Source organism: Camarhynchus parvulus, chromosome 4, assembly GCF_901933205.1.
Source record: "Camarhynchus parvulus chromosome 4, STF_HiC, whole genome shotgun sequence".
NCBI lineage: Eukaryota > Metazoa > Chordata > Aves > Passeriformes > Thraupidae > Camarhynchus > Camarhynchus parvulus.
In genome coordinates this window covers 6,007,596-6,020,894 of record NC_044574.1, presented here as the reverse complement: position 1 = coordinate 6,020,894, position 13,299 = coordinate 6,007,596, and the positions used below count along the sequence as shown (strand labels likewise).

The following is a 13,299-nucleotide window of genomic DNA, read 5'->3' as shown; positions in this document are numbered from 1 at the left end:
GCCCTGCAAAATCAGCAGAGGTGGAAAAGTCTCTACGTGCACATTTGCAGATGAGAGGAGGTGATCCATGTGGAAGTTCTGCCTCACATCAGCTGAGATACTGGCAATTTAGATCAGATTTAAAAAGTGGGGGAAAGAGATGCCTTTGCTGTAACAAAGATGCAGCTTTTTACAGTTTAATTTATTTACAGTCATACATTTCTGTCTTATATCTCCTTGACATGAGGCTCAAAGAAATAATTCTGGGTGCATATTTGCCTGTGCAGCTGCAGACATTCTGCAAACTTCCTTAGCCCCCTTTCTGGTGCAGATTCTGAGCCTAAGTTGTGCCTACCTCTGCGAAGGCACAACTGAAATACTTTGATTTCTGGTCAGAACCTTGCAGTTTTTACCTAGAATCTCCCTGTTCTCTCTGTGAATGTTCACACTTCTGTACCTGAGAGGGCAGGGGACACATAACTTCCACAACCCCCAATGATAAGCTCCTGTAATTTTTCTCAGCCAATGTAACACACTTCCCACTGGGAGGTACTCTGTACAAGGCAGTAAATGGCATTGCAAAATCCCCAAATCCTGGTCACTGCCTTTCTGACCTGCCTGGTGTTGTCTGGATCACTTACATGTCTGAAAGCTTTTGTCTGAATGCAGTTTTCAGACCCCAGACAACTTGTGGGCAGAGACAGGACTGGGAGTAATGGGGACATTTTTGTTCTGCTCAGGGTTATGTGTTACTTTTTTATTAAATGTGGTGCTTTTTGGACCTGCATGAGAGTTGGGGTCCTTTCTGTGTGCCCTTTTCTGAGTGTCTTACTGGGGACAGGAGAGATCTCACTGAAAAGAAGGTAATAAAATCCCAGGATGGAATCCTCTGGGGAGAAGATGGGCGAACATGAAGAACCTCCTTCCCACCCCGACGAGCTCTTGCATCAGCTTTGTATCCAACCCTCCTGCCGCAGGACACCGCCCGTGCTTCCTTTTCCTCAGCCTCAAAACTTTGGAAAGGTGTTTCCCGGCTTTTATTGGGACAGCGTCCGTAACCCGAAGGGCAGAGGGACCTGTGGGAAGGTGGGAAAGGCTGGAGGGGATCAGGCAAAGGGGTGTGCATCTCCTCCAGTATGCCTGGACACAAGGCACTGCCGCCATCTAGTGACTTGGGATTCGCCGGCAGAGCCGCTGGTCCACGGCGCTCCTGAGGATGCTCTGCCGGGAAATGGGCCGGGGACCCCCACCCAACGTGCCTCTTGTGCTTGGGACATGTAAAGGGGCACACTTTGCTGGAAAGGATGGAAAAGCTGCTCAGCAAACATGAAGTTGAGAGTTTTGCTGTGCTTGTCTTTGAGTGCTGCAATGTTCGGGGCTGAGAGATGCTATTTTAGGAGGATTGGTTCAGAAAAATTTTGAATTTTTGCTGCTATACATGTCTTTCTGCTTCCTCAGTCCTCATCATGCTTTTGGATGCCTTTGGAAGGTGGAGAGATTGAGGAAATCCCCCTGGAGGAATGAAAAATGATGCATTCCGAAAAATGATGCATTCCAAAAAATGGAAAAAAAAAATAGAGAGAAAAAAAAAAGGGGAAAGTCTGATAGCAGCTTGAGCTGGGGTTTGCAAATACAGGTGATTCCTGACATATGAGTCCAGAGACCATGAACTGCTCAGGAATGGGCAAGGTCCAAAGCAGAACTGCAAATCCCAGCAGAAATATGGAGGCAGTGAGTAAGGCCAGGTTAATTAGAGGCTATTACGTTTTCTAGCTCTTCATCTGTTGCTGCAGTGGATGAGTCCTGACAGGCAACATGGGCACACGCCTCCCCTCCTTTTCTTAAAAATTCAAAATAATATTAAAGAATCATAGAACGAATAATGGAATCATGATGGTTTGGGTTGGAAGGGACCTTAAAGATCATCTGGCTCCAACTCCCTTGCCATGGGCAGGGACACCTCTCACAAAACCAGGCTGCTCAGAGCTCCACCCAAAATGAAATGCCACTCTAAACTTGAGTTCATGGAAATTGTAGGGCTGAGCATGGGAAAACCTCGCCATGTAAATGGCAGTGTCATCCTGGTTTGTGTCCCAGGCTGTTGTTCTGTGCTCACCTGCGACTGCCACATCAGCAGTCCCTGCACCCCAGCAGTAACCACTTGTTAATGAGGGTTATCACTGCTGATAGACCCAGGGCATGGACAGACCTGTGGCAACAGCCTCTTTGCAGATGCAGAGCAGCAGGTATCCTGCTGTAATCAATTTTTTATTTTGCAGGCCTCCTGCATCCCAGAGAGATGTAATGCTGAAGGAATCATCAATCTCATTGTAAGCTCTTCACTTGGAAAAAAAAATCAGATGCATTAATGAAGTCATCTCACATAGCTAAAACACACATTAAAAGAATTAGACACGTGGTAAGTGAATGCCCAGAGACATAAGGTCCCATGCTGGTGGGAAAAGGTGAGGTCTCATTGAAGTGTGCTGGGTGACTCTTGCAAAGATGTATATTGGTGATATTAAATACTTGCATTGGTAATAAAAACTACAAGCTTGTGCAGTTCTTCCTATGGATTTGATCCTGTCCTTGTTCTAGCTCAAAGTGTGCTCTGCCTCTGCATGGGCAAGGAAGGAAAATCCTGAATTCACCTTGGCACACCATCATGGAAAAGGGGAGAGGTTAGAACAGAGGAGGCAAATCACATATCCTGCAGCTTTTGCTATTTCCTTTATTTCTAATATTTCACTGTTTTGTCCAGAGATACTACTTGCAGTTTTTTGTGCCAGCTACCACTGGAGCATGTTGAGGAGCTGACACTTTGTTTTGGAGACATCAGCCACTCCCCTCATCATCCAAGTAAAGCATCACTGGGAGCTTCCAGTGATTCCAGGAATGGTGATGGGGAGGTTTCACCATCAGTTTAAGCCTGACCAATCTCTGAAGAACAAGGTCCAGTCTTGCTATTTTATCCAGAACCTTCTGAAAAGACCTGGATCCACATCTGGAATGGGGACAGACCTCCATTACAGGGTGAGCACCCTACTGCATGTCATTGTGCCAAGAGGATCTGGTGGCTATAGGTACAGGGAGAACTATGGGACCACAGCAGGTTTGGGTGGCTCAGGCTTCATCTTTGCAATGTCATGAGGAATACTGAGCACAGAGATGGTGGGGAAATGCAGGCTGGTTGGTGATAGAATTTATATAATTATACATAAATAGCTCCCTTCCTAGCTGATTTCCTAGAGGTGTGCTCTGCTCTGGCCCACTGTTTGAGCTCAGATATATTATTAAAATACCTCTGTTTGCTTCCTGCTCTGCTACAGCTGCCCTGTTCAATCTTCAGCAACACCACCAAAAGCAGCTCTGTCCAGAGCCTGAAATTTACCTACTGCCTCCACCTAAAGAGCCTGCAGAAAGGGTCTTTTGGGATGTTGAGTGTAGAAAAGTTGTTTTCCCCGGGCAGTGACTGGACCACTCTCTACAATAAAAATATCTCTCTAATGAGATATTTTTCTCATTGCTCCAGTTAGAACCATAAGAATAAAGAGAGAGAGGCAATGTATTTGGGGCAGACTCCAGTGCTTTGGCAGGTGGTATGTCCTTTGCTGCAGATGTGGGCTCTGTGGCTCACAGCAGGCTGTTATCAGCCATCCTTCGTACCTCTGCTCCTGCCTGCCTGGGCTGAAGTCCTTTTGCTTTCTCCAGCACTGAGCTGTGTCCTGGGTTTGTGCAGCCACTGGTCGTGTGCTGACCTTGCCCTTCCAAAAATGCTAATTATATTAAAACAAAAAGCAGCAAAGGGATGCACAGCCCTTCCCAGCAAAGAACTGTATTTTTTTGCAAAATGCCTCCCATGTCTCCTCTCTCCCCCGTGCCTCAGTTTCCCCGTTGATGTGACAGGGCTGTTCTGTTGGGAGGCTGAGCAGAGCCGAGTTCCAGACTGACTGTGCTTACAAGGGACTTCTGGGATTTCCTGACCCAAACCCTTCTTTAAGCAGCTTCAATCTCAAATTTAAGTCCAAACTCGTGGTTTAATCAGGTGTCTCCATGTTTCCCCACTCGAAGTCGGAATGTCTCCAGGCTTACACAAGAGACCACAAGGTCTCCATGCCCTGTGCCTGATCACTCTCAGGTTAAAAGCTGTCTCCTAATATTTAACCAGATTTCCCCCTCGCTGCAGCTCGCACCTGCTGCCCCTTGTCCCGGCTCCTGGCACCGGCAGAAGCAGCCGAGCTCCGTCTCTCCCGCATATTCCCATTCCAGGCTTGCTGCCGGCCGTCTCTGCCGCGGCACCAGGAACACCGGCGGGTGTCACTGGGGACAATTTTCCGTGAGCACAAGCGCAAAGGGTGGCCGGGCTGGAAGCGGTGGCCGCAGCTTCTTTGGGCAGTTCCCCGCCGCGCTGAGGGGACAGCGCTGCCCCAGGGCCTGAGGGGGGCACAGCCGGGGCGGGCGCAGGGTCAGGGGGAGACCGGGCCGGTCCCAGGAGCCCTGCGGGATTTGCGCCAGTCCGGAGGATTTAGCTCAGCCCTTCCTGCACTGCGTCAAATCCTGTCCTTAGTTTAACTCCTTTGAACAAAATCAGCCTGCTCTGAAAACGTAGCGATTTCTTTTTTTTAATTTAAAGCTCCAGCTTTTGTAAACAGCCCACAAAAGGTTCATGACGTGCTTCTACAGCGACTTGTGCGCCGTCAGGGCTTTTCCTCAGGCGGAAATGTCTCCCCGGCAGGGTAGAGGGAAAGCCGGACAAGGAGGCTCCGACCCTGGCACAAATCCCAGGCAGCCTTTCCACCTCCTGCAAAATGCCGAGTGCCCTGCACTGACCCCGGCTGCTCCAGCTCCCTGTGGGAGGAGGTGGTTTGTCCCCTGGGGAGTTCTCTCTGCCCACAGGGGAGGTTTTGGAGGGAATTGTTTTGGGGTGAGGGCCTGTTCCTGGTGTGGGGGTGCTTTGTGTTGCTGGCAGTGATTGTGGTGCCTCCTCAGCAGCCATGGAGTATGTCAGCACACGGGGAGGCACGGGGGCCGTGGACTTCGAGGGAGCCCTTTTCTCTGGATATGCCCCCGATGGGGGCCTCTTCATGCCCCAGCGCATCCCCTCGCTGCACAGGGACACCCTGCAAAGGTGGAGCAGCCTGTCCTACCCTGAGCTGGTGAAGGAGCTGTGCTCCCTCTTCGTCCCGGCCAAACTGATCCCACGGAACGTGCTCAATGGTGAGCTGAGTGGGGAGCTGCTCGTGGGGATGTGGACAAGGGTTTGGTGGGTCTAGATGCTTCTGCCTGCCTTTCCCCTATCCTCTTCACAGTCCCCTAGAGAAGGAGCCTGCTGCACATTGCCTGCTCCTTTCTGTAGCCTGCTCTGCTCTGTCACCTTGCTGGCACTAGTGGAAAAGATGTCCCCTGTGTAAAAATAGGGTTCTGGTGACAGCAGCAAGCTGATGTTGTGGCCCTGCTCACTGCTGGCGCTCCCTCCAGGGCTTTCTTCTGCTTCACACTTACCTTGATGTGTGTTTTTAAATGTTTTTAAAACTTATGAGCTATATTTTCCACCAGAGGGCAGCTGCAACCTCTGTCTCAACAGCACGTTGGTATAAAACTTGGGTTTCCTGTATTTTATGTTTTAATATAGTTTTCTGATTGTGTGGCATGTCCCCTGGGATTACTTAGCACAGAGTTATCAAACAGCATTAAGCTGGGCTGGTTCATTCCTAATAACCACAAATAACTTTTGGGGTATCTGTCACTGCACAGAGCCTTTGGTTGTGCAGAAAGGTAGCCAGGAGCACAGAGAGCACAGATGCAGGAAGCCATGGGTCAGAAAAACACTCCTTTAATTTAACAGGCCATTTAACCATTTTCCCTCTAGAGCTGATCGACAAGGCCTTCAGCAGATTCAGACACAAGAATGTTGTGCATCTGTCCAGGCTGAAAGATGGGCTGAACATTTTGGAGCTCTGGCATGGTGTTACGTATGCATTTAAGGACCTGTCCTTGTCCTGCACAGGACAGTTTTTACAGTATTTCTTGGAGAAAAAGCAGAAGCATGTCAATATTCTGGTGGGTGAGTATGACTCCTTGGAGGTAAGGTTCTTGGGCAGGCCTTTACCTTGAGAGCCATCATCCTACAGCCCTCCCCGAAGATGCCCGAGGATGGTATTGCCTCATAATCTCCAGGCAATGCCAAAGTGGCTGCTCTGGCCAAAAACGTATCATGGAGCATCTCTGCATCTTTTTCTAAAAGTGCAGTGGTGCAGGTTTGATTGACACAGCAATTTTTTGCTTTTCTTGGTGCTTCCTCACTTTGAAACAGGGACCTCAGGGGACACAGGGAGCTCAGCCATCGAGAGTGTGAGAGGGCAGAAGAACGTGGACATCTTTGTTCTGCTGCCCAAGGGGCTCTGCACCCAGATACAGGAGCTTCAGATGACCACTGTCATTGAAGACAACGTCCACGTCTTTGCTGGTTGGCACTGCTGTTTGGACTGTGCATTTTATGGCCCTGCTGTGTCAAAACCTTGACCCTAAAAGTCTGAGGGGGCTGCTTAGTGGGGTTTGCAGCTGCAGCCAGCTGGGTCATTGCTATCACCATGCCCAGACATCTGGCTGACAGGAGACAACATCCCCAGTTTGACAACCAAGCAGTTTAAGGCTTCTTTTTCTCCTGGCTGTAGATCAGAGCTGCCTCCATGCAGGTGGTTGGTGTTTGGTTGAACTAAATTCAGCACCATTTTTTTGTCACTAAAAGGATTTGGAGCCACCCCTTCCCTCTTGCCTTCATGGGTGATCCACCTCCTTCCACTGTGCCATCCCCATGGGTTGGCATCACCACTGGGTGCTTGAGCTGCTTGAGTTCCCATGCCCTCCTCTGCTCAGCCAGGTGTCACCCTGGCATCTCACAAGGGGATGCAGCATTTGCCTCCCTGGCAGGTTTATATTTGGTAGAAGCAAGAGCCCAGAGTGCTGTGTCTGCAGAAACCACCTGACATCCACAGGGTGCCACTCAGGCCCTGGTTCACACAGCCCTCAGGGCAGATGGGCAACTCCTGGCCACAGCAAACCCCAGGGCTTGAGACCAGCCCTATTTCTGAGCAGAAATACCTCGTGCCTGATGCACTGCTGCTGGCAGATCTAATCTTTCCTTTCTCCTTTTGACAGCTCGTGGGAACAGCGATGAAATCGATCAGCCGATCAAGGAACTGTTTGCTGATGTGGATTTTGCTGGAAAATACAACCTGATGAGCTTGAATTCTGTCAATTGGTCCAGGATTATGGTGCAGATTGCCCACTACTTCTATGCTTACTTTCAGTGCACCCCATCCCTGGATACCACCCAGCTGCCAATGGTGGAAATTGTTGTGCCAACGGGAGGAGGAGGAAATATCACGGGTAAAGGGAAAAAGAGATGGGTTAGATAAGAGAGAGAGAATGCTCTGATCTATGGACCAAAAGCACTTTGCAGATACTGGGTATTGCTATTTATTAAAACACCCACTCTTTGGTAGGATTTCTTCAGAACCACTTATATTTTATTACTCATGTATGGTTATTACTCAATTTAGGTGTCACTGGTGATTTGCAAGGTGCAGAAAAACCCAAACCACTCTTTGATGATGACTGTAACTATCTTGAGGATGGGCACATTGGGAGAGGACTGAATGTGTTTGATGCAGAAGAGGGAAAATGCTGTGGCTCTGATTTCTTAAGTGAGACATTAACAGAGGTGTGGAGTCCTGCCTGGTCCTCTCTGGTTTGCCTGGTAATGCATGGTCAGGACAACCACTCTTAATTGCATAATCTGGCCTTCTAAATGAGAGTCCTTGATTGCCTCAGTCCCAAAATAGATGTAGAACTGTCTTATGAAAGCAATAAAGGATTTTATATATTCACTGCTCTTCCAGGCTGCCATCAGAGAAGCAAAAGCCCAAAATCTTCATCTCTTCTGCTTGCCCATCATCTGCCTGAACTCTCTGCCCCCTGCCTGTCCGCCAGCAAAAGTGGAGATGAGCAAGGGTCTGTGCTCAATGGCAGGTGGAGCATTGCATTCCTGGATTTTATAATCTGTGTTCTACCAAACCAGTGAAGTCAGATATCTCAGAGTCCACTAGGGAATATAATTTCTGCCTGCTTCTGAACTAGATGCTCAATCAATTTGTATAATGACTTTGCTAAATCTCCTCCAAATGTTTCTTCATCGAGCACTCATGCATTTTTTTTGCTTTTTTTCCCTAGCTGGCTGTATTGCCCAGAAAATGGGTCTCCCAATTCAACTTGTTACTGTGGTGAACAGCAATGACATCATTCATAGGACTGTTCAACATGGAGATTTCTCACTGGCAGGGAGCGTGAAGGCTACGTTGGCGTCAGCCATGGATATCCAGGTATGTAGTGAACTGGCCAAAATGCAAAAATAGAAAATATTGCTGGGTTTTTTTTAATCTTTTACTCTGTTCTGCCTGTAAAATTCTGCCACTCAGTGATGCATTCAGAGGTGTGACTCCTATTGACCATTTATGCTACAGACTGCAGAGCTGAGATAGATCAAACTCCTTCTCCCTCGCTTTTCAGGGTCTGACTTTCTGATCTTTGTTGTTGAGTTCTGGGTTTCTGGGGATTGTTCTGTGCAAGCTTAGCAAGACAGGGACATTTCCACAACATGAGACAACTAGAGAACTAAAAATGCCATCATGTCTTGAGGGTTTTGTTGATTCTTCTGAAAAACTCCACAAAGAGCAAGAGGAGAGACTAGGAAGGAGGTGGAGAAGTCCAGAAGAAATGCCTTGTTCATGGCTGCCTGCAGCTTGCTCGGAGCAAAACAAGTCCCAGCAGGCAGGGAAAGGCCTCAGAAAGAAAAGTCATGGAGGCACAGAAACCAAACACCTGGAAGCACATACCTCCCCTTTCATTCCCACTCTGGGATCCCCAGGGATTGGATCTGCTTCCAAACAAGTGATCAAAGTGGGAAACCCTTGGTGTTGTATCTCTATGGCCTTAAGCTACCTGGATTTTCCAAAAGCTGTTCAAACACACTGGGAGGACCTGGGAGTCTGGAGGTACTGCCGTGCTTTGCAGTCACTAAGTCCCTATGCCCCTATCACCAGGCTGTGCTCTGCAGCTTGGCTTAGTTGCTGAGCCAGGAACTTGTGGTGCTTCTCAGAGCTCCAGGGGAACTGGGCTTCTCTCTCAGCCCATCTCCCTTCAGTAGCGCTGGTCAGCAAGTGCCACACTTTGGGATCTTGGGGGAAGAGTCAGGTGAGGAGATTTCCTGAGATTCCTGATGAGCTAGATGAGTGAATCCCTCAGCACATTCCTCTCCATGGCTGCATGGGATGTCACTGTTCACTTACATCTGAAGCATCCATGCAAATATTTCTGTAGCTAAAGAGAACATTTGTTCTGGAGGGGAATTCAGGAGGTCTTTGGGACTTGTTTAAAGCAGGTTCAACCTTGAGGTCAGGTGGGATTGCTCAGGGCTGTGTCCATTTAGGTGTTGGAAACCTTCAAACATGAAGAGTGCGCAGCCTCTTTAGGTTGCTGCTTCTGCAGACTAAGATAAGGCAGAGAAAACTTTCCTGTTAGATGCTGCCTGAAGAGTTGAAGGTGAAGCAGAAAGTCTGGTGTGGATGAGCCTTGCAAGGAGCAATCCCAGGACAATCCCAGCAGATGCTGTGTCTTTGCAGCCAAGCAGGGGCTATTCTTTGTCCCTGAGGTCAGGAAGAGTCACAGAGCTCATAACCACACTCCAAAACTTTGTCCCCAGCATGACCTGGCCTCCAGATGGGGCCCCAGCATTCTCCTGAAGGGCTCTGGTGGTGTGGGACAGAAACAAAAGCCTTACTTAGATGGTGAGGCTGGTACTTGCACCAGTGCCCTGGCCCAATTCAACTTACTGGTGTCACCATAGTGTTCTGTAATGGAAACCATAAGGCTGGTGGGAATGGAGGGTGAAGGGGAAATGTGGGAAGATGTGGGAAGGATGTGGGAACAGCAGAAAGAAGGACAGGAGAAGGGGTGTCAGGAGCACAGTGTTGGAGGCACGTCCAGGAGCAGGTCATGGAAATCCAGGCACACTGACCAGGACAGCCTAAAACAGGGGACAGCCTAGAGCAAAGGGCAGGCTACACCCAGACTAGACTGAAGATTAAAGGCTGGAGGCTCTGGGAGATGATGGTGGGAAGATGAAGAACAGAATTGAGCCCATAAGACACCCAGATAAGAACAAAAAAGGCTGAGTAAGTCCTGATGACTTGACAAGGTAGTACATGATGGAGTGACAAAAGGTCACAGGCGCTCTCAGCTGCTAAAAGTTATGAAGAGTTTATCCAAACCCAGCACTTAAGCCCAGGAGGTGAGATGAGGACTCTGTAAATTGGTGCCCTTGTCCTGTCTGTCCTTACAAGGTATCTCAGCCAAACCACCTGGAGGAATATTTCTTGGTGCTTGTAAATGTGCAGGAATGAGGCAGGGCAGAGAAATTGGTTTGGGACCCTCCTGTATGGTCTTGCACAGAGTTCTGCTGCAGTGTTGCAATGCTGATTGCTACACAGCCATATAGGCCAGTCAGGCCCTATATGTGCCCTATGAATCCAGGAGATTATCAGCCAGCCCTGCAGCGAGCTGGGTGTCTCATTAAGTCACGCAGGAGCTGAGTGACTCACAGCAGCATCTGCAACACTGAGTAAACAGCTGGATATGTCTGGTTCTCCAATACACAGTGTGTTATTAGCCTGGGCTCCTCACAGTGATGGTACAGATGTGGTCAAGCTGTTGATTCATCAGCCATCCCTTCATTTTCTGTTTTAATCTGATGGTCACTGTCAGACTGCTCTGACAGGTCAGAGGTTCAAAAGACATTGTGTTCCCAAAGACTTGTCCTGGGATGTAGGTGAGCAAAGGGAAGACAAAAAGCCCACCCTGGCTTCCACCAAGAAAAACACAGTGGTAGGACCTCAGCCCTAATGAGACATCAGAGAATCCACAAGGAAGCTCCCCCCCTGTTTGAATTTCCTCACCTCTTGCCTTGTTGTCCCAGGAGCCTTACAATGTGGAGAGGATCCTCTGGCTGCTCTCAGGCTCTGACAGCCTCCTGATAAAAACTCTGATGGAGCAATTCAACATCTCAAAAAGGCTGAAGCTGCCAGAGGATTTGCACAAAAAGGTCAGTTCCTCACCCATACAACACTGTGCCTGTGTGTGTGTGTGTAAGATTATTGCTACCAGGTATTTTCAATTCATTTGCAGAATTAAAAAAATAATAATGGAGAGTATGCAACCAAAAATTTAAGCATGACTCCAGAACAGTTTTATATCAATGTGTGTGCATGGAGATACTAAAAACCCCTTTTTAAATTTTTTTAAGAATGCTCTCCCTTCTTCACAAAAGTAACTTAAAAATTACCTGCAGTTATTTAGGTAGCATATGAAATTGGACTATCCTTGGCTATGTACTGAGGCATTGTACAGTGGATGCTGGCACAAATTGGGTGTTTGGGAGTGGGTCTGCTGAGTTTGGTACAGTTCAGCCTTGCTGTTACAGTAAAGGGGAGCACAAACACAAAGCAGAGAGAGATACAAGAGAAAACCAAAGATTTGAGTTGTGAGAGGGCCAGGGGTAAAATCCTGCCTTTTCCTGTCCAATTTCTGATGTGTTCTCCCTCACAGAGCAGCCTTTGCCCAGTGCCCACTCTTGCTTGTGCTGCAGAAAGATAAATATAAAACAATTTTATTATTAAAAGCAAGAAGAACTGTTACACTGAGGTGGATTTTACAAGTCCTCAGAAACTCCCTCAGAGCATGGAAATAGCAGTGCAGAGATGAGGAGCTGAGCCCTGGCTCCTGCTCAGCCACTCTCACAGCACCTGTGGATGGAAGCCCCTTGCCCACACTCCATCCCTGTGGTTTATTCCAGCAGTGCCTCATCCCCAAGCTGCAGCATCAACCCCTTTTCCTTCAATCTCTGGAGGAACCCATCCTCCAGCCTCTCTGTTTCCACCTGCTTTAAAGCCAGCTGGGTGGTGGTGCCCTGTGTGACCCTCCCTGTTTCCCCACAGCTCTCTGAGACCCTGGGATCGTGCTCAGCCTCTGACCAGGACATTGTGGGAGCCATGCGGCGCTGCTGGGAGGAGAACCAGTACCTGCTGTGCCCCCACTCTGCCGTGGCTGCTCACTACCACTATTCACAGCCACACAGGTAGGGACAGCCATGGTCATGAGCATTAGGGACTGGACCATCACTATCCCTTTGCTCCTGCAGCACCTCCAGCCCCAGCTCATTTGCACCATAAGTTTTCTTTGCTTGTCTTTCCTTTCCAGCATTCCCCGGTGTTGCTTTGCTCCAGCCTCTGCAGCCAAATTTCAGGATGCCCTTCTCCGAGCTGGCCTGGCTCCCCAGATCCCCCCTGAAATCTCTGCTCTGACAGCAATGGAGACCAGGTCCACTCCCCTGGAGCGGGGACAGGACTGGGCACAGGTGCTCCGGGGCCGGATTGAAGCTGTGGCACAGCAGTGGGAGGCACAGGTGGGTCAGTCTGCACCCCAGGGCAGGTAGTCACACAGGCATGACCACTGGGTACAGCTGGAGAATGAGCCCTGGGAGGCATTCTCCACTCCCAGAAAAGCCCTGTCTTATGCTGGGAGTCTCCATGCAATGATATATTAGCAAGAATTCACTTCTCTGTCCAATTGGACTATCTCATAACATTTTCAGTTAAGAGTTCAATTATATGGACAATTTCATAACATTTTCAGTAAAGAGCGCTGCAATTGTACCCCTTTTTCCTAATAAATCAGAAAAACTGATTAAAACTCTGAGTAAACCTGGCTGTTCCATCATTACTGGCTGTTACAGAAAGCTGTCATAGCACTACCCACAGCTGCCTGCTTCTTGAGCATTATCCAGTGATTCTGGCTCTGTGCTGGGATGTTCAGCCCAGCAATCCCAGTAGCACCCAAGATGCTCAATAGGAAACACATACAAGAGTGGAATGGATCCACTTTACCCATCCCTGTAGTTTAAGCAGTGCCAGGGATTGTTTCCAGGCATTGAAACTTGCTGTGTGATAGTGTTAAATAGCAGATGTTTTCCCTGGACAAGTTTTTCTTAAAGAGCTATTTTCCAGTGCTGTATCTCACAGCTTTTGGTCCTAGTCCTGCTTCAGACTCTTCCCTGGCAACTTCCACTGTAACAAGTAGGAAATGGGAAATTCCCTTTATCTTCTGCCTGAAACTTCAGGTCTTTCAATACCACGTTCTCATCATATACATATAAATACATAAATACTTTGTGTGGGAGCTGCCTCCACAAGTCATGCATCTGGCAAG

General features: G+C 48.6%; 1 protein-coding gene across 7 annotated transcripts; it reads left to right on the top strand.

Moving 5' to 3' along the window:
- The first annotated feature begins 4,469 nt into the window (after positions 1–4,469).
- THNSL2 (threonine synthase like 2) lies at positions 4,470–12,744 on the top strand. 7 transcript variants are annotated; one of them, XM_030947631.1, is made up of 9 exons: positions 4,470–4,839; positions 4,972–5,196; positions 5,849–6,043; positions 6,293–6,445; positions 7,138–7,368; positions 8,212–8,360; positions 11,012–11,137; positions 12,030–12,169; positions 12,292–12,744. In XM_030947631.1, exons 2-9 carry the CDS (start codon positions 4,974–4,976, stop codon positions 12,524–12,526), a joined length of 1,452 nt encoding a protein of 483 aa, XP_030803491.1. In that variant the 5' UTR covers positions 4,470–4,839; positions 4,972–4,973; the 3' UTR covers positions 12,527–12,744. The 7 variants fall into 7 exon arrangements, with proteins under 7 accessions (XP_030803491.1, XP_030803488.1, XP_030803490.1 ...); XM_030947628.1 differs by having other exon boundaries at positions 4,969–5,196; XM_030947630.1 differs by having other exon boundaries at positions 4,470–4,842.
- Positions 12,745–13,299: the final 555 nt, after the last annotated feature.

Coding starts and splice junctions, on each gene's coding strand:
- THNSL2 (XM_030947631.1), top strand. CDS start 4,974: ATGGAGTATGTCAGCACACGGGGAGGCACGGGGGCCGTGGACTTCGAG. Junction 6,446..7,137: donor CAACGTCCACGTCTTTGCTG/GTTGGCACTGCT, acceptor TCCTTTTGACAG/CTCGTGGGAACAGCGATGAA. Junction 8,361..11,011: donor CGTCAGCCATGGATATCCAG/GTATGTAGTGAA, acceptor TTGTTGTCCCAG/GAGCCTTACAATGTGGAGAG.